This window comes from Perca fluviatilis, chromosome 15 (genome assembly GCF_010015445.1).
Source record: "Perca fluviatilis chromosome 15, GENO_Pfluv_1.0, whole genome shotgun sequence".
In the NCBI taxonomy this organism is placed as follows: Eukaryota; Metazoa; Chordata; class Actinopteri; order Perciformes; family Percidae; genus Perca; species Perca fluviatilis.
Window position 1 is genome coordinate 20,729,669 of NC_053126.1, and position 21,874 is coordinate 20,751,542.

Below are 21,874 nucleotides of genomic sequence, written 5' to 3' on the forward strand. Positions count from 1 at the left end.
CAGTGTGAAAACAAAAGTCTGGAAAGTGTTAGGGGTGTGTTAGGGATGTTATGAATCGGAAAAATGTTCTTGGCCTGTTTCTAGCATGTTAGAAAATGGAATATAAATTTTGCCAATGCCAAATCAAATCCTGTATACGTGCCTCTTAATACTTTTGTAACTAAGCTTCTATACAAGACTGCCGATATCGTACAATTATCTGTACTGCAGAAGTTCTCCAATTGTATAATGTGTGTTTGTGTATGGGTGTGCGAGTGTGTGCATGCGCGAGCGTGAGTCACAGGGAGAAAGGAGCAGCAGAGAGCCAACAGGATTGAAACAGCAGCAGCTTCAGCGACTTTAGGGACCGTTCGTTATTTATTTCAGGGGCCACCGGAGGAGTCTTGAGAGCTTTAGTCAAAATAAACATGACCCTCCCCTCGCCAGTAATAATTTTTCTGTGACCCTCCACAACAATTTGGAAAAAAGGTATGACCCTCCCCCAACAATTTATCAGTACCTTCTGTACTGGTTTGCACTTGGCAAAGATATACAGATTACCCTTGTTTTTTTACAGCAATGACGTAAGTGACTAAACCTCTGCATTCTCATCTGACGCATCCCACTCCTCTGTTATGGTGTGGTGGCCATTTCAGTAGATTTACTCACTAACGTTGTTGTGGAAACACAATAAGCATGGAAACTAAATGCACACTTCCTGCATTACTTCAAATACTAAATACTCCTCTAGTAAACTAGTATTCACATGAAATAAAACAATACAACATTGAGACCATTCAGCAAGGCACTCTGGGTAACATTCAACACACAAACTGGTTGCTATGGACTCGTCACTAGGCTTCCTCCACTTCGCCGTTTAAACAAAGTGGAATAAACGTAAGTCCAAATCTACACAAAACCCGCAATCAATTCGTAAGCTAACATCAAATGTGGCATTTAAGAAACCTTTATTGCAACCTTGGCACGGTAAGATGTCCAGACTAGCAACATTCATTTTCGTTTTTTACGTCCTGCTGCTTGCATCGTCAGCCAGGAAATATTTTTTTTACTAAAGCAGTATTTGAAATCAGATGTATTACCTACCACCATTTAGTTGTTTTGTGTTATTTAGCTAAGATATTTATAAAATATCTGGTCATACCAGACATTTTATTATTCCACTCATTTTTTAAATAATGCAATTACCCGTTTCAGCCACCAGGGGAGCAGTGCTCCCCCTGCCTCCCAGCAAACTCATGGGTCAGACCCATCTGGTAGTGAAGGAGGGCCGAGACTAAGAGCAACATGGAAAAATATGCACCAAATAAGCTTTGAAATTTTGCTGTTTCTATGAATACAAAAGTTGGGTAACTCCCCCCTCTGGACTAAAAAAAATGTTGGATGAGCCTCCCCTCAGCAAAGAATAAAAAGACATGACCCTCCCCTATTTTCCTCCGGTTGTCCATTCCATAAATACCGAACGGTCCCTTAGAGTGAAGAAACATTACATTGCGTACATTGATGTTACAATGTATACAGGTTGGCAGGACGGTCTAAAATGTTTTGCACGGCCTTTCGCCGTACGTTTTGGTGGGTGAATGTTACCCAAAGGTCCAGAGAGTGAATATAGATTAGAATTCATGGGTGTAGTGGTATGCAAATCTTCAGTACAGAATGTGTTTGTGATCGGAGGAGGTGCGAGGAAAAAAACTATGAATGTTGAGACTTCAGGTCAAGCAAACCGTACGTACAAGCTTATCAAATACACTGTCTCGGTCATCTGGTTTCACTTATGTCTTGTAAAAAACACACAAATGTCTTTTTTCTCCACAACGTTACACACATAGAGAGCATGTGAAGCTCACCTGCTATAACATATGCATGTCCCATAGGAGACACTGAAGATTAGATACAGCTTCAGCTAATTATATTCATAGAAGAGATCCATTAGCTTTCTATTTCAAACACTAACCTTTTTCAAGTCATGTGGTTTGTGTGTTGACGTGACCTTATGAATACTAACCGTGTATAATCTTTTCATCTGCATTCAAGTCCAGCACCTTGGCTATTCATTTCAAGACATATTACTGTTATGGTATGTAATACAAGCTGGAAGCAGGAGCTCATGAAACCACCCTAGCCATTTGTTCTGAAGTGGGAAATTGGATTTGGTGCGGAGCACAGTAAGCACAGGACCACCTGTGTTAATAAGATTGTTGTGGTTGGAGCTGCAGCTTCCACCTGACTCCCACTCTTGTTTATTCTAAGCCAGATCAATGGCTTATACTATTGATTTACGGAATCCTACTGAACAGGTCAATGGCAAACCAGAGCAGGGAGACCTGCATTATTACCTGGATGTGCTTCAAACCCAATCAGCAAGCCCTTCCGGCTCGGCAGTGATTGACCAGGCTTTGTGAACGGCTTTATGGAACTCTGTGTAAATAATCCTCTGTCAGGATCCTCATTGCATTTCATGTGGAACGTAAGAGCATACCTGTCAAGTATCCCGTTTTGGCCGGGAAAGTCCCGTATTTAACCCTTCTTTCCCGCCGTCCGTCCTCCCGTATTAGTATTTTCCCGTAAATCTCCCGTATTTTAACCTGCATTATTAAAAAATAATACCCTGGGTCTGAGCGGAGTAAAACAAAAAAAAACATTCCCAATCTGACGGGTGATGGACGCTACGACAGAGACGGTGCGCTGCCAAAACTTATGAAGGCTTTACTATGCATTCCCCATAGCAATGCAAGTTGAGAAAGGGTGTTTAGCATGGTACGAAAGATTGTTACAGAGAATAGGATGACGTTAGACAACAGAACTGTTTGCGCTCTACTCTCATGTAAACCACTCTGTAAACCACTCTGGCCCAGCCCACGAATACACTCCCACAAATACACACAAGTCTGCAACAAATTTATACAATAACTCACTAAAAGAGTAAAGAAAAGTTATGTGAAATGAAAAGAAAAACCGTAAAAGAAAAGCAATATGAAATGAAAAGAATGTGTGGAATGAAAATAAAATGTAAAGACAAGCAATGTTATAAATTGTAAATGTTTTCAGCATTCTGCATCAAGTGGTGATTTTAGCTTTCTTGTACACCTGTCTTAAAATGTAAGGGATACTGGAGCTTGGTTGGGGTGGTGGGACTGCTTGCGGTGGGCGCCGGAAAAATGTCCCTTATTTTCAAATCCAAAACTTGACAGGTATGCGTAAGAGGGTGATAGTCAACAGGTTTTTCAGTTCTTCCAAAGTGCTGACAATAAAACTGCAAATAATTAGAGCTGCAGAATAATAATAGAAGGTGTAGCGGAAAATAAGTCAATGAGATGTGTACGTCTGCTGACTGAACAATGCAGGGAAAAAAATTAATGATGCGTTTTCCTTTTTTAGTTTTGAAACATATTCTATAAAACACGTCTCATAGAGCAGACAGTGACAATGATTAACCAATGAACCTTTAGAACTGCAAAGCTACCCTCTCATAAAGCAGGGCTTTCTGTCAAAAGACCATCAATCTTTAGGTAATGACAGAGAAATATGACTCAAGAGTGCAGTTAAAGCCACCATCCCTACCCCTGATAACGCACAGTATTAATAGAACACTATTAAATGGATCATGCACAGAACTGAGCAGGATATTGCAAAAACACAAGGAATATGAGTAATTCAAAAAGAAAATAATTAAGAAATAATAATGATGGAAATTAAGCTGAACCGAAGCGATTGCTTAAGGGTTGCAAGTAAATATAACAGAATAATTTGTGATTGTGTAAATTTAACACTAGAGCAAATAATTTGACTCTTAATCTGCACCCTTTCCTGTGAGCAACATGAGTTTACTTTACATTTATTAAACTTTATAAGTTGAATGTCAAACTATTAATAAAGACCTGCCTGCACAGAAGAATTTAGTTAAACATGCATTAGTCTCGCTTTGCCAGACCATCCCGCGGAGGAGCAGAGGAGTGTTTGGCTAGTCCACACGGCATTCGGGAAGGGAGAAAAACATGCTCTGGTTTATTGGCATTTCTTTAACACAATCACAATCGTCATGGGTGGCGCTAAGCTCCGCACGGAGCCACTGTAAAATAGTTGGGCGAGAGAAAACTCAGATTGGACAGATAGTCTAGCTAGCTGTCTCAATTTACCATGCAGAGATCTGAGGAGCAGTTAACTTTGTCTCAATCATAAATCCACAGGAGATTAAAATTCCAACACAAGGAAAGTGGAAGGAAACGGACATCATTTTCTGCGGCACTGGAGCAATCCCCGAAGCGTAATGTCAAGGATATAGACTAAACCTGCATGAACTGAACTTTGGCAGCTTGCGAAAAGCAAAATTTGTGTTCATGTAGAGTCATGTTTCTGTCCTATATACATTCTCCTGTTCACTCTGTTCACTAAATCTTATAGCTTCAAGGTTGGTGAGAATGAACCAGAACAGTAAAGTTGTGGACCATAAAACCAAAACAATGAGCAGACACTAAAAGCTTGTGGAGCAGCAGGGAACTGTAGAGTTGAGTGATAATTCTCTGTGGGTTCAATACAGGCCCTTTGACATTTGATCCATTGTTTATATAAAAAAATAAATTGTTATAGCAGCATCACTAAATAGCCCCAACATTAATAACACTAAATCTGACACACAGTATTGTCCACAACAATTCACAATTCAAAAATACATATGAGCAAACCTGCTCAGGCCAAACACTCTAAGTGCAGCATTACTTTGATGCTGCAGTTATTAGATTTCTCTGGAGATAAGAGTTGATACATTACAGTGGCCAGGCAAAGAGGTTCACCTTTTTTCAAACCCTGCCTCATATGTGATTAGGTGCTGCTCTCCAACTCTGTGCACTGTTTAATTTGTCATTGCAGGCGGAGTTATCTAGTCCTCAATGGAGCTGTGAGAGAGGGAGATGTGTATCTGGCCCATGGCGAGAGGCTTAGCTAGCTATGGTTTGATAAGGTATCACTTACATTTTATTGTGGATGATTGGAAGGCTTGGCCTTTGGCTCTAACTCCAGCTCGGTTATCCCCTGCTGTTAGATTAGGACATGCTGTGGGGTGGCTGACAGTATATCAGTATTGGACATGTGGAAGCAGAATAGACCACCATAAACTACAGCATGAAGCTAATAGATTTATTGATTAGATAGCCTTCGACTATGGTTCCAATTCACTGTGATAAAGTAGATTCAGCACATGGAATCCTACTGCTGCTGCAAGATGGTTGCCAGAATTATGAGACACATTTGTATTCCCAACCTGATGCCTTTTTTTTTTTTTTTAAATATCATCTCTCACTCCCAACCACTAACTGTACATGTCTCCTCCCCCCACACCACCCACTGCTCAGCAGCTCAAATAATCCGCTGTACTCTTAATATATTAGAGATATTCAACCTATATCAAAACTGGATTTCTCACTGATACTCCAAGACAATCATGCATGCAGGTTTACGGATTTTGTACACATACAAAGCAAGTATTTTCGTGTTTATTTACTCGCAATTCTATGTGCATGGGTTCCCTATCCCCTGTTTAATCTGGGTGTTGCATTCTCTCTGGTCTTAGAGTGGCAGTGCTCTAAATGCAGTGATAATGAATAGGCCTTGGGGAGTCTTTGCTGACTTGCAGCAGCAGGCTAACGAGATTAGCAAAACCACCGAGGGCCTGTTAACGGTATGAGGCCCCCTATGAGGTAGAGCAAGATGAGGGGGCAGACAGGAATGGGGCATCTATGTAGCTCTGCTCTGCTAAGTAAAGCTGACAATATCCAACACACTGTACATGAAACTACCAAAATATTACTACTACAGAAAAACACTTTAAATTGTATATTTTTATACATATCCTTACTCGTCTCATTGAGTTTGGGATAATAATAACGGAGACTGCACAGTGTCATTTTGTTTGTATCAGGGCTGCCACAGCTATCTTGTTCTTTGTGGTCTCACCCCCTTTGGATTTACTCATATAAGAGTGAGTGTACAGATTGGTTGTCACAGTAAAATGTGCACAGTAGCTGTTCTGAAAGGACAATTTTCCCTCCATCAGAAGCAGCTTGGTCCATTCTGACACAATTTTCAGACACATTCAATGTCAGAAAATCATTCAGCTTGAGCGAACTGCCACTACACCCAAATCCACATGAACGGCTCACATGTTCAATTAATTTCACATTACAAGCTCCACATTGGTAGAGCTCATTGCAATAGTGAATTCACACTCTGAGAATGCATTACCTTGACATAAAATGTGACCTGTGAACATTGAGGTAATAAAGCAGGCACATCAACAAACATTTACAACCTTTCCAATGCTGCACTTACATCGAAATTCAACAAAGAAGGAAAATGTCTCCCTGCACTAAAATGATTGTGGTTGCTTCAAAACATTGTTAATAAATACTGGCTTAAGGGCAATGTTCTGATTAAACACTTAATTTGTATGGCAGTGGGCTGATGCACCATGTCCTGTTTTTGACAGAGGGTAAAACAGACCGAACATAGAGGACAAAAAGAGCAGCACCACCCACCAGAGCTGGAAAACCTAATAAAATTACCAGTTTGATAAAATCATGTACGCACAAATACACCATGAGACTGTAAAAAGACTAATAACAAAAAAACCTGAAGATGTGATTTTATATACTGTATTTTAATGAAAAGAAGGGAGCACCTTTTATGCTGGTTGAGTACCTACTGTAATCATGCAGCCCTATTATGGCAATTATGAGTTTGGATTTTCAATGTTGGGAAATCCACTGCATTATATGCTGGACATTCAAGAGGATAAATGTGTTGCTTAAAATGGTAAATGGTTCCGTTATGTGCAATTCCACGACATGAAGTCAACAAGCAAACAGGCAAAAGGAGGATAGTAGACGACACACGAAACAGGAAACCATCTTTTTCCATTATGAATTTATGAATACAATTGTCTGTCATTAAAATGGGATTTTCTTTGGATCATGCTATACACATCACCATTTAAGACCCTTCCAGTCTGACATTATTAAAGTCAGAGCGGCGAATTTACAAAAAAAATTTTTGTTTTTTCACCCACTAAACCTGCACAAATAAGACAAAAAGAAACTGTAATTCAAAAAGCATCCACAAAGAGTGACACGCCGAACTGCCATGCTGAAAAACAAAGTCTTGGTACTCCTGTGCTATTTGCACATATTTAAATGAGGTTATATACATACATTTGCAGCAAAATTGGCCCAGTTTCAATTTACAAAGATCAGTGCTAATAGCCACACACAGTTACAGTGACATTATTAGCATCTTCAGAGAGTTGGTGGTAATGAAGTGCATTTATAAGAGATGTCCTTTGCTTCAAATCATGCCATCTTCTTTTACAGTCCAAAGGTGTGCAAAAACACCAACAGCACCAGAGATGTCAAGTAACGAAGTACAAATACTTTGTTACCTTACTTAAGCAGAAATTTTGGGTATCTATACTTTACTGGAGTAATTATTTTACAGCAGGCTTTTTACTCCTTACTCCTTACAGCAAGGAGGTTGGTAGCCAGGAAGACCAGCCAACCCTTCTACATCCCTTTCAAAATGGTTGGATGCAAAAACAACTCCTTTCGAATGCGCTGCAAGCTCTGCACACCCAAGTACCACGAGCTAATTGTTTCCAAAACTCGCCGTCTAATTTGAAAAAGCATATTGATATTATTTTTTTTCCCTTACATTACTTTTACTTTTATAGTAGTTTTGAAACCAGTACTTTTACACTTTTACTTGAGTAAAAAGTTTGATTTGATACTTCAACTTCTACAGAAGTCTTTTTAAACCCTAGTATCTATACTTCTACCTGAGTAATGAATGTGAATACTTTTGACACCTCTGAACAGTACTGACAGACTGGGATATTAAATCTCTCTGTCACATTTCAATAACTTGAGAGAATTTTTGAGCAACCCCTATGCACCTCCTCGGTCTGAACCTGTCGCTCGTGGTCTAATAATGTATTTCTTTTTCTCTCTGCTGTTGTTCTACCCACTGTGTAATTGGCACCAAGGCAAAATTTATACTTTGACGCATGGAAGCAATTGCAATCAGACGCAAAAAAAGTGCAAATTGCACACAAGCAGAAATGAGGAGCGGGCTAGGGTCTTTCTAACTCCACAGCCCCAGAATTCTTTTTTTTTTTTCAAACTTGCAGTCCCTTTACTCTCCACCAAGCTGCCAAGTCACTTTAGGCAAGTGATCAGACATTGCGCAGCTCGTTTTGGAGCCAAAATAGAGTCAACAACTTTTTCGCCAAGTACTTCCCACACCTGTAAACAGACTTTGATGTATAAAATTGGAAGAGTTCACCTTTAAATACTTGACTGCAAACAAGGCCAGCGTTGTTCTCCTCATCACACCCATTATATGAATGCATTATGTCTTGATCTACTGTGCGTGGGTTAGCAATTTGAATCAATTACGAGAAAGGCAGAATCTGTCACTAACAATAAAGAGAACGACTAACACTGGAAATACAATTAATGGCAATTGCTGAAGAGGTTGTGGCTATAAATAGTATCAAAACTAGGGTTTGATGAAAATCTTGATAATTATAACTTTAAAGTATGAAAAGAGAGGGCAACAAACTCCACATCAGCACAATACACTTTTAACAAGCGACACACTGACCACCACACAGAACTTTTAACAAGTGACACACCAACCACCATGCACACAGGTTTATCTGCCATGTCTCATTTCTGCTTCAGTCAGTCACCGACTCAAGGCCACAGTACAAAGATAAAAAAGAACAAAAATGAAATGATAAAAAAGCAAAGTTTCAAAGACAGTTTGAGCTACTGCATTACCGCAGAGAAAACATCTGCCATGGTTCAGTCGAGCCAAGGGAGTGTACAAGGAAGAGTGGGCACACAAATCCCCAAACCCACACCCACCCAAACAGAAAAGAAGATAGATATGAGGCAGTTAGGGCCTTTGGGGGGGCTGCACAGTTCTGTAAAAGAACATTTTTGATATGGAGTGTTTGTAGCTATGCCTAGCCACAAAGTCATACATAACCCAGTTCATCCATATTATTACATGGCTACTGTTCATGCAAAATTCCGTAGTTTTTTACCCTGCAAAGGCTCAGTGTTTTAGTTATCTTTGTTGCACAACTCTTTATTTAACAAGAGCTCTGGTGGTGATTTAATAATTGCCCTGTGCAGTAACACATTTGCTAATCGGTCAGCTATAACAGGAAGTAACGACAGCTTGTGTTTCTTTACAAGTGTTTTTACAGCCTTATAATTTTAAGCCATTAAAGCATGTCAACCCGAGAGAATTCCAACCTAAATGATAATGCATTTGCAATTTTTACACTGCGGCTTATGTTTAATCTGGGATAATTGACAGTAATGACAACATGTAAGGAGATAAAAGCACAAGAGGGGTGTTTCTAACGCTGACAGAGTTGGTATCAAGCTTCCAGAAAACAGAAAATTTGACTTACAGAAGAGAAGTTGTGAGCGCCGCATGGCTCTCCTCTGTATTTGCATGAGAGGGGGGGGGAGGAGAGGAGGGATGGGGGGGGGGGGGGGGGAAAAAAAAAAAAATTAAGGGGGAAAAGAAAGGGGGAGAGAAAAAAAAAAAAAAAAAAAAAAAAAAAAAAAAAAAAAAAAAAAAAAAAAAAAAAAAAAAAAAAAAAAAAAAAACACAAACACCAAAAGGGAAAAAAAAAAAGGGCGAGGGGGGGGGGGGGGAAAAAAGGGGGGTTTTGGGGGGGTTGAAAAGGGGGATAGGAGTTGTTGTTGCAGATAGTGACTGTGGGGAAGGCCAGTTCTCTGGCCCACTCTGTGTGGACTCGTGTGTGTGTGGGGAAGGAAAGCCAGTGCAGTAGGCGGTTGGAGGACCAGGATAAAAGCAGCCCCAGGGAGGTGCAGAGGGCCAGTAGCCAGAAGGCCCTGCGGCCCACAGAGCCACCAGGGACGCAAACCTGCCTCAGGCCGTGCAGGCGTGTCCTTGATAGCAAAGTTGAAGTGATCCGTGTCAGAGTTGGCTTCATAGGATGCCGCTGACGACCCTTTCTGATCATAGCCGGGGATCCCCGCCGGAGACAGCGCCCCTCCAGGGCCATAGCTGCCCACAGCGCTCCTACAGCCACAGGAAAGGCTTCATATCCAAGCCAGGCCTCAGGGGCTGGGGCCCACATGTAGCTCCAGGATAAATCCACTACTGTAATCCACACCTGGATATGTGTTTGAATGAATACTAATGGTCCACTCAGTCTTAATTGTAAATATACTATATGCAGACGTAGTACCCACAAGTACCCACAAGGAATTCAGTGTGTTTTGAAGTTGTCCTTCCTCTCCTGGTGGAGCTCTGATTAACTCAGCATAAGCTACTTGTTGGTCATCTATCCTGGTCTCTGGATCGGAGAGTGCTCCAATCATCCAACTCAAAAACAGCTAGGCAAATGTGCTCCAAGCAAGGTGTCTTCTACACGAGTGACTCCAGTGCCCACCGCAGTTAGTGTGACAGTGAACAAGAGAGGATGAGACAGAGAGAGTGAAGGCAAGAGGAAGAGGGAGGGGAAGAGAGAGGGAGAGAGGAGGATAGAATACAAAACACCAAGGGCTAAGCAGAGAGGACAAAAACACAAATGAAAGAAGAGAAGGTAATTAAAATAATGAGACGACAGCGGAGGGAATCGGTTGGTGTGGTGCAGTCTGTTAGAGGAGAGCTTGCCTTGTTCCAGCGCTGTGGTTTTTCTTCTTTTGAGTCACGCATGTGTTTTTTGGCTTCGCTGGCTTGCTGAGGCGTTTCGGGAGCCAGAGGCAGCAATCAGTTCCTTGTCACTGTTTAGTAGCCTACAAGCTTTAATTGAATTCACAAATGTCTTCCATGCTCATTTCATTTCTGTCCCACTTTGCGGTCTCACTTTTGATGCCTAGACTTCCTTGTGATGTTACTTGTCTGTTTCTTGTCTCTCACCCAACTTGGCTTTAACCAGTGTCATTAGGTCCTGCGGGTAACCACGGGGTAGCTTCATCTTGTAGCGACCCGCTTCTCAGCAGCACAGTCACAGTGAGAAACATACTACAACACACTTTCACATGGAGAAGGAGGCACTCATGCGCATTCACGGACACACACTCACAGCGGTTTCCTGCGGGAAACCAGACTAGAGATAATATGTTCTGTCACACTCTGATCTCAACATCTCTCCCCCTTTTCTCTGTCTCCCTATACTCTCTCTTCTTCTTCCTTCCTAGTTTTTTCTCCCCAACTCAAAGAATCAGAGAATCTCAATATGCCTCTCATGTCTCCGCTCCTCCTTCTAAAAATACTCTCCCCACATCAAATCCATCAACTGCCCTCACGCTCCCCCTCCTCCTCTGCTTCGCTCTCGTGTCCAGCCCTGTAAGCTCGACCTCCTGTCAGGCTCCCGCTTCTCCTCCTCTTCTTCTTCTTTTCCACTTTGTGCACGCACTCCCTCACTTCTCTCCGCCGTCACCGAAGGCTTCTCTGTGCACTTTTTCTCCCTCTGTGTCCTTGTCAGCTTCACCCAGCTTGCTTCCTCTCTCTGCTCCGAATGACTTCTATCCCCTCAGTGATCTCTCCTCCCTCTCTCGCGGTTTGCTCCTCTTCTTTGCGCTGGTTTTCAGGCAGCTTGTCCTCCCGTTGCACCTCTCCTCCTCTTCCTCCTGCGCCACAGCTCTGTCCACGCAGCCAGTGAGCCCGTCACTGATGAGAGTGCCTGTCTCTCTCTGTGCTAACTGGCGCTGTCCTTCGCCCCCCTCTGTTTGTCTGCTGCTGCTGCTGCTGCTGCTGAGCCACAGAGCTACAGTGTAATGAAATAGGTACTGCTGTGTGCATGAATGTAAAGGTTTGTGTGCAGCAGAGGAGAACAGCTCCACGTGAGCTCTCCACTAGTTCCAGCTAATTTGTATTGCTTTTTACTGTAATGGAAGTTTGAAATGTGTTTGGTAACACAGTGTATGTGAATAAAGGTTTCTTTTTCTTTTGTAGGAAAGTATATATGTATAGTCTTTGTCCTTTGCTAGTTTTTCGTGTGGGGGTATTAGTCAACAAAACCTCAAGACATTTTTGTTTTTGTCAGTGAAAGTCTTAATTTTCTTATAGTTGCCACTTGTCTTCTGCGTATTTTGAGGTTTGTTGCTATTTTATGTGTACAGTTACCATGGTTACAGTTGTTCTTGCCTATTGCGAGATTAGGATTTATTTTGACAAGTTGACAAAATTGTAATACACTTCGTTGTAGTTTGTGTTTCTGTTCAATCTCATCTCTCTTTAGTTGATCAGAAAGGGCACTCAACAAAACTACATTAGCACTGCACGTATGCAAATGTTGGGTAAATGAAGCATAGCGAAAGTTCAATCAGGAAGACTCCCTTTACACTCATTCATTCTTCCCTGTATCTGCCTCTCTCTCCGTAGCTTCTATTCTGTGGGCGTTTACTCTACGTAGTCCAACCAGATTTTGCCACTCTCTCCTAGCCAATCATATTGAACTTTAAAATCCCTTCTCCTCTCTGCTGCTGTCGGTTTTCATTTCAGTATGATCTGATGCGACCCTCCTCCACGGCTACACCTCTAGTCTTCATCATATCAGCACCCAGTCCTGCTCCACATTCTATCGTCCAGATGTTCAGCCAACTCTCTTCACCACCACCATCAGTGTCTAGACCCCAGGAGAAATATCCTGATCTAAACACGGGATCACTACCCCATAGCCTACTACGTCATGATGGGGTCTAATCACCAAAGACTTTTTTTTTTATCATGTACTTGTAATAAAATGATTGTTCATTCTAAATTAAGTCTCTCCTGATAGGAATAACAAATGAGAAAGAAACCTTATTTTTTATTTCATTTTTTCATCTTTGACTAGAGCTCGATCAATAAATTAGTGAGGCCGTTATTAGCAACAGTGTTGTCATTACATAGTTTACCCACCGGGGAGAGATGAAAAATGTCCCAGATGATAGATAATGTTGGTCACAATTATATTTAAGAGACCCATATCAATATTTCTGCTTATTCTGTGGTAATGTTAAAAAAGATTTTTTTTGTCAATTTTTGACAGAAACAATGTCGGACATTCATAATAACACCCTTGTGGTAACTTCCCCCTTCCTGTCTGTCAAGGTATTGGGTAATACAGGTACACTGACACACTGTGTAACCAGGGGTTAAAGTGGGATATGGCAGGTGGTGGAACCCTAAGATCTGGGGTGGGTGCTAACACCACACCAAAATTGGAAAACTTTGAAACTGACAAGAAAAGCCCTTACATTATTTATTTACTTGCGACCTTTATGTTAATTTGAGATAAGCCTTTTTTTTAAATGTATATATATATATATAACCTTTATATTCTCAATAAAGGTTCCTAGGTTTTGTTGTTTTTATACTGGTCCCGAAGTAAAATTGAATAAATTAATAAATTTTTTGTTTGTCGCCACTTTTTGTCATGCAACAGAAAACTCTGATTGGACACATAGTCTAGCTAGCTGTCTGGATTTATCCTGCAGAGATCTGAGGAGCAGTTAACCATAGATGTCTTCTTAATTTATGTAACCTTACATCAAAACGTTAGTCACTGTTATGCACCTTAAAAAAAACAACAAATGTAAATTAAGAAGACATCTGTGTTGCACCGGCGATCTTTTTACTCTACACTGTCTTGTCCTGCCCTGGTTGCACCAGATTGCTCTGGTTTGCAGAAGCACAGAGAACTCTCTCTTTTCTACTTCAGCAGTTAACCATAGTCCTCATGAATTGACCGGAGTTTAAAATTCCAACACAAATAAAGCGCAAGGTGGCGGACATCCGGCCAAAATGAAAGACATACAGCGAAATTTTACGGTGGCGCCTAAACAATCCCGGAAGTGGAACGTTGTGGATATAGACTAACTTCCAGCTATCTTCACGGAGAACAATGACGGCAGAACAGCATCACCAGTTTTAACTGAATATAATAATAATATAATAATATCCAGCTCAGCTTAAAACACCGGATCTGCAGCACATTAACACGTCAATCACTAAAGAGCCTGTTTTATAACCAGTAGGCTACCGGTAGTCCACCACTGTCATGCTTTTATTACAGACATGTGAACTCACCACAGACAGTTGCCTTGTGCATGGACTCACGGCGCTGCGCTGCTGAGAGTGAATAGAGGAAACACAGGAATGATTATTTTAAAACAAACAGGAAACACTGATGTATGAAACTGCCAATTAGATCAATTGACCAGTTAATCGAAGGTGCCGGAACACTGTTCCGGTCCACTTTAACCTCTGCATGTAACCAATCAGAGAGACAGAATAAGCAACTACACTGGAAGAACTGAAGATTCCGCACTCTAGCTTTAACAATATTGTTTAACGTTTAGTTTTCTTAAATTGTGCACACAAATTCATATTATGGATCCATTTTTACTCATGTAAGAGCAAAATAAAAACAGAAAGACCAGACCTCTACTGTGATACTATGTTGTTCTAACTTTCAGGGATTTACTATTTTTCCAAGAGAAAGCTGTACAGAAATCAGCCAAACACACCACATAAAATAATAATTAAAAGTACCTTTAAATTAAACAAACGTAGGGAAACAGGAAGATTACAGAAAGGAAAGTAGGCAAAGAAAAATAACCACCACCAATAAGTTTATTGTTACAATTGCTCATATATTTATCTTCCATGCAACTTGGATTAGAGCAGTATTTCAGTCTTCCAACATGTCCTTTGTGTAAACACTAGGGGTGGGCGATATGGACAAAAAATAATATCTCGATATTTTTGCAGATTTTGACGATAACGATAATTAGACGATATCCTTTAAAATTGTGTTTTTAAAAGTCTGAGTTACTTAATCACTGATTATAATAATGGGCACAATGTTAAATGAAAACAATTCTTATTTATTTTCTTTAAAATGTAAGTATTCAAGTAAAAACTTTAAAGACAAAATACCAATACTATACTAATACTAATTGAACTAGTGTAGGAACATTGAACTCTGAGTAAATATTCAGTTCTACACATCTGTTGTAATGTAAATTGTGCAGCATACAAGCAAGATTAAATCATAATAATAAAGGGCTCTGTTCTGTAACATATTGCACACAACCATGTCCTTATTGGAAGCAGTCCTGGAGATGAGATAGGGTAGTGTCAGGCCACGTTTTAATAGTCCTTCTACTTGGCTGTATAGTCAATCTGACCGGGATTTATGCTGGGATCAGAAATAGTTGGATGTGACCTGACTGGCCCAGGTGAGGTAGAGGCGCAGTTCTGTATGCTATGTTAGAGTCAACCCAGTCTCACGTCAGTTCGTGATGGCATTACGAAATTAAATCTATTAGAACGTGATACCCTCACGTTATTTTGAAGATTTACGTGTTGGGGTCACGTTTTTTATACTAATGTATTTCAATGAGAAGCATCTTACGTAATCACAGCACGAAACTTTCTGCCAGTCGGGCTGCAGCAGAGAAGCTGGATACAGCTTTGATATTATTGGTATTTTTCGCCCAATAACCGCTGTTTTAATCAACATTTATTCACCAGATCTTATCACGGTTTATATGTATTTCTTTTAATGTTATTATTTCGGTCTATTTCGGCCAGGGAAGCTGGATTGCTTTGTTGTTTATTGATATTTTTAAAACTATAACGCTACATCTTTCAACATGTATTTAGCTGTTATCATGGTATGCATTTCTTTATTTTAATAATATTATTTCGGTCTTATTACCGGTAAATATTACAGTAAATAAGACAGAACAGTAGGTTACGATATGAGCGAGCTGGGCGCATTCAAAGCCGATGTCCCACGATGCAATGCGGGCATTCATTCACAGAATCAGACAGCGATCAGCGGGTCTTTAACGCCTGTATCACTTCAATGTACGTTAGGGATCATGTAGAGCGTTGTTATAGCGACTACAACAACGGCAGGGTGATCAGGACCCCGACGCCAATCTTCGATTGATAGCTCTCCTCCAGAGGGAACAGAACTGCGTCCATGGCAACGCTATGCTATGCATGGCAACGTTGTGTTATACTTAGCAACGGTCTGTTATCAAGAAAATAAAAGACCGTATTCTACATTAGAATTCAAGCAAGCCATGTAATAAATATAATATAAATAATCAGTGGTTTTGTCACCAGCAACAACGTGTTGCTCAGTTATGTTCCAGTAACTTATGCACCGTTTAAAAAAATCAGCTGGAGACTCCGGAAGTGACGTCGTAATTACCGCTCGGCGGGTAGAAAAGATAAAAATACATAATATTCGTAATATTGATGTTTTTGTCTAACGTTGTATTTGAGGAGTTAAACAATAAACATAGCAATAATAATAAAATACAGTTTCATGTATTTGTCTCATGTACTGTTTGCTCAGCCGGCCGGCGGGCGGCATCAATCTGAAATGGAACGAAGCCCACTCACGGCAGACGGCAGAAACAGGAGCCGAACACGTCCGCCCACCCACCCCGGAAGAACTACAAGTGCTCAAGCTTTGTAACAGATTATGGGCCGCGGCTATAGTGGGAGTTGTAGTTTTTAAATATATTGGTATATTTCTCATATGTAGAAGTTGGTAGTGTAGAATTTTGGATACACCCTGGGTTTTTTTGGGATGGGGAACACACTGGTGTCATCAGATTTTAAAAATCGAATCGTTAAACAGGTGAAAATAGCTTATTACCATATTTGACAGTGCTTACAGTGGGTAAACTTTGGTGACCATATCTACATGATAGCTGAGGTCCAGAGCTTTTTTATGTGTGTTGCACCTTCTGTTGCTAAATGACATCAGCTGAAGACTCCTGAAGTGACGTAGTAATTACCACTCGGCAGATAGAAAAGATTGCTGCACGTAAAAAAATAAAACAAATTGCTGCACGTTGTACATGAGAATTTATACAATAAAAATACCAATAATGAAAAAATTGTATTTTATGCTAAGCACTTTGATTTGCCTTGTCGCAGAAAAATACTAGGCCTATATAAACAAACTACAGTTAAGTGTTTAGAACTACAGCCTAATGGCTTGTTTGACTAATGGGCATTTGTTTTGACTTGTAGGCTATGTTGTGAAAAACAAAAAATAAAACTACTTACAAAGAGAAGCATTTTTCATTTTATTTTCCATGCATAGTTATTTAAAAACGCAATTTTCTAAATTTGCAGTTGATGAATGTTAATAGCAAAGACTAAAGGGGAAAAAAAACATAAGGATATTTATGTATGGGACTTAATTTGATTTAAATCACACTGTATTATTAGTTGTTTTAAACAATTTATGGTAGGCCTATCATTAATTATTATATTCAGAAGATGATCCTGATATCAATCAGCATGGTTACAGTACAGCTTGTAGCTATAACCTCTGTAGCCTTTACTGAGACTACCTTTTCAAAATTAAGAAGGGGCTAGTTTTAGGAAGCATTTTAAGCAGAGTTTTGCTGAGGTTTTGTCTAACAGAGATGTATTTAGCTGTTTTGTGGCCGCGTGTACACAAACGGTTTTGGCATTTTTGGCACACTTCTACCTCAGCCTACTGCACACAGACACAAGTACTTTTGCATATTCTGCTAAAATAGAGACCAGAATGTGGTGCCAAACCAACAATCTCATTCAACCATCACAAAATGAGGAGTTGGTCGTGACATGGGTCAGAGGGTATCAGAGGTCATAAATGATGAACCAATCAATGGGCTCTGCTCCTACAGGCACCATGGTGTGTATATGGACAACACCTTTGGCTGGAAGGCCCGTGTCTTATCATTTAGAGCAGACACTCACAGTGAATCAGATGGTTTATGTTATACAAGGCTGCATTACAGAGCATTTTAATATGTCAGCAATATCTAAAAACATCTCATTTAAAGCTTACTTGTAAGGGGAGCACAGAGAATATGGTCTGATCAATCTTTATTCTCCATGCCAAGTAGCTCTATCCTCTGACAGAAGAAATGGGTACCCTAATGTAAACTAAATAATTCTAAACTATAGCCCTAATTTGGACCTACCTCAATTCAAAGTTAAAATAATGTTGCTTGAGGCTGAATGTTGCTTGAGGGGAATAGCTTCATGATATGATGCGGTTGTGTGTTGCTCACTGTTTGTGAAAGATGAGCAATAGATTGTGGCTGTGTGATGTGCTTCAATCTGACTCCATATCACTTTTTTTATGTTTTTTTATCATAAGTATGTCATCTGTATGCTGATAAAACAATATGTCAAGTGTTATTTTTGAAGCATTTTAACTGAAGGCAAATATCCCTCTGGGGATAATAAAGTATTGCTTGCAAAATGGTCCCTATGATATGTGAAAATTAAAACCTTGTCGTAGGACTATAGCAAACACATCGTTGGAAAGGTCTCAGCCTGGACAGTAACATATGTCAGTCTGAAGAGGATACATTATTCCTGCTTTGAAATATTGACATCTGAACCTTGAACCCAGTACATCTTTGAAGGCTTGTCATTTAGCAACAGAAGGTGCTACACACATAGGACCAGCTGTTCTAGAAAGCTCTGGACCTCAGCTATCATGTAGATATCGTCACCAAAGTTTACCCACTGTAAGCACTGTCAAATATGGTAATAAGCTATTTTCACCTGTTTAACGATTCGATTTTTACAACCTGATGACACCAGTGTGTTCCCCATCCCAAAAAAACCCAGGGTGTATCCAAAATTCTACACTACCAACTTCTACATATGAGAAATATACCAATATATTTAAAAACTACAACTCCCACTATAGCCGCGGCCCATAATCTGTTACAAAGCTTGAGCACTTGTAGTTCTTCCGGGGTGGGTGGGCGGACGTGTTCGGCTCCTGTTTCTGCCGCCGTCGCGGAGTGGGCTTCGTTCCATTTCAGATTGATGCGCCCCCGCCGGGCTGAGCAAACAGTACATGAGACAAATACATGAAACTGTATTTTATTATTATTGCTATGTTTATTGTTTAACTCCTCAAATACAACGTTAGACAAAAACATCAATATTACGAATATTATGTATTTTTATCTTTTCTACCCGCCGAGCGGTAATTACGACGTCACTCGAGTCTTCAGCTGATTTTTTAAACGGTGCACAAGTTACTGGAACATAACTGAGCAACACGTTGTTGCTGGTGACAAAACCACTGATTATATATATTATATTTATTACATGGCTTGCTTGAATTCTAATGTAGAATACGGGTCTTTATTTTCTTGATAACAGACCGCTTCTAAGTATAACACAACGTTGTTCATGCATAGCATAGCGTTGCCATGGACGCAGTTCTGTTCCCTCTGAGGAGAGCTATCAATCGAAGATTGGCGTCGGGTCCTGATCACCCTGCCGTTGTTGTAGTCGCTATAACAACGCTCTACATGATCCCTAACGTACATTGAAGTGATACAGGCGTTAAAGACCCGCTGATCGCTGTCTGATTCTGTGAATGAATGCCCGCATGGCATCGTGGGACATCGGCTTTGAATGCGCCCAGCTCGCTCATATCGTAACCTACTGTTCTGTCTTATTTACTGTAATATTTACCGGCAATAAGACCGAAATACTATTATTAAAATAAAGAAATGCATACCATGATAACAGCTAAATACATGTTGAAAGATGTAGCGTTATAGTTTTAAAAATATCAATAAACAACAAAGCAATCCAGCTTCCCTGGCCGAAATAGACCGAAATAATAACATTAAAAGAAATACATATAAACCGTGATAAGATCTGGTGAATAAATATTGATTAAAACAGCGGTTATTGGGCGAAAAATACCAATAATATCAAAGCTGTATCCAGCTTCTCTGCTGCAGCCCAACTGGCAGAAAGTTTCGTGCTGTGATTACGTAAGATGCTTCTCATTGAAATACATTAGTATAAAAAACGTGACCCCAACACGTAAATCTTCAAAATAACGTGAGGGTATCACGTTCTAATAGATTTAATTTCGTAATGCCATCACGAACTGACGTGAGACTGGGTTGGTTAGAGTATACATGGTCTAGTGTGTTCTTCCCTCTAGTAGCACAAGCTGCATGCTGGAAAAAGCTGGGGAGTACAGACTTTAAGGACACCTTGTTAAAGTCCTCTGCTATAATATGTATCCCCTCCAGATGATCGCGCTGGAGTTAGTTCACTATGGTAAGCAGTGAGCCAAACTTGTGCTAACGTTAGCATCGGGGGCTATGTAGACGGCAGTGTGCTGTTTTCGTGGTAAATAAAATGGCCTGTATATTACCGACAGGGCTCCAGGTCAGGTGAGCCGTGCTGGACAACGATCCTGCGGTTGGTACTACAAAAATGCAGTCCTCCGCCTCTGGTCTTGCCGGAGTTATGTTCTCATCCTGCCGGTAGCTAGCTCGGCGTGCTAGATGCAAACAACAACCCACGCAGCGCCCGGTCTGGCTATGTCCTCCGGGATGTTATGAGCCGCCTGGAAGGCTCTCGTAACGTTTGTGTTGTATCGTAGTCCTATACTGATTAGTTCAGTGTGGCTGTACTTGTATAAATATACACCGACAGGAGAGCTAGTAGCCGCTGCACAATAGTGCGCCGCCATCTTTGTTGACATGAGTGAATGTGTAGCGTTCCAATCGGTTCCAGTGCGTGTTTTGAGTAATTTAAATACTCGATAATGTCGATTTGCACATCGTTAACACAACAATGACAATATTATCGTAAAGGATATATATCGCCCACCACTAGTAAACACATCAAACAGCATACATCAACTCAGCAGTCTGTGCAAGGACGTTATCCGCTTACCTGGTTTCTTATTCCAAGCCACTTTTTGTACCATTTTCCACTGCTTTAATGGTGAAGCTTTAATTCATACTTGGTCTGCCAATGAACCATCTCTGTCCAACACAGTCAAGTTAAATAGGCTTCATCAATACAAGTAAACAGGCCTTTGAGCCAACTCGTCTTAGGCTCTTGTTCACTCGATGTTTTAATGCATTGTTTAATAAGATTCAAAAGTTGACTTGTCAGCATTCATCAGCGTTCTTCTGCTAATTACAGTGGAGAGCATTTTCTCCCTGGGTACTGAAGAAGGGCATTTTTATTTTTTTTATTTTCCTTTTTTTAATGTCTTGTTGTAACCCCCCCTATGCTGCTCTGAGGAACAATTAAGCAGGAAAAAGAAATCAAAACAGAATATAGCTACTTCTTGATATTTCGTCTGCAATGTGCGGCAGCTCGGAATCATTATAACATCATTTTTGCCATGCATTGTAAAGGCTAACCAAATTATTACAAGACAGCTTTGTACACAACAAGACAAAATATCTAATTTGCTGCAAGATCAACCAAGTGTGTGGGTTTGACATCATTTTGATCTTGAGCACAAGTTGCTTTTCATTGTATGGTCGGATGTTTGGCAACACGGCTGTAATCTCTTTTTCTGAATATGTAATGAAAAGCCATTTTTAACTCAAGCACTACAAAGCCCAAACAAGAGCCCAAAGGAACCTTTCACACTGACAAAAGAAATTAACGTAGACTCAAAAAGGCATGTGCACACACACAGGTACATTATGCGCACATAATGTAAACAGCAGAATGAGGACTATGAAAATGTAAAACACATCCATGTAAAATGAATAACCGGTCCAAATACAAAGAACAGGAACAGGGTATTGAAATGTCAAATGCATGCAACCACACTTATTTTCTCTAACACCTCACATACACATGCGCGCACGCGCGCACACACACACACACACACACACACACATCCTACAGCTAGAGTCAGAGGCAGCCTTCCAAAGCCTGTATCCACAGGCTGAATAATTAGCTTTGAGCCATAAAGAGTTTCATAGAGGGTTTCTCAGACCAACTATGCAGTCAGTGTAAAGAACAG

General features: G+C 40.4%; 1 protein-coding gene across 3 annotated transcripts in view; it reads right to left on the reverse strand.

Moving 5' to 3' along the window:
• Positions 1 to 21,874, reverse strand: part of asic2 (acid-sensing (proton-gated) ion channel 2) — a 414,417-nt gene that overhangs the window by 112,206 nt on the left and 280,337 nt on the right. Inside the window, exon 1 of one of the 3 annotated variants that reach the window (XM_039824456.1) lies at positions 9,470 to 11,774. The exons of the other annotated variants lie outside the window; for them this stretch is intronic. Within the exon in view, the coding sequence (XP_039680390.1) occupies positions 9,470 to 10,168 (699 nt within the window). The 5' untranslated portion in view covers positions 10,169 to 11,774. Of the gene's footprint in view, positions 1 to 9,469; positions 11,775 to 21,874 lie in introns of those variants that run through there. 3 annotated transcript variants of the gene reach the window in all.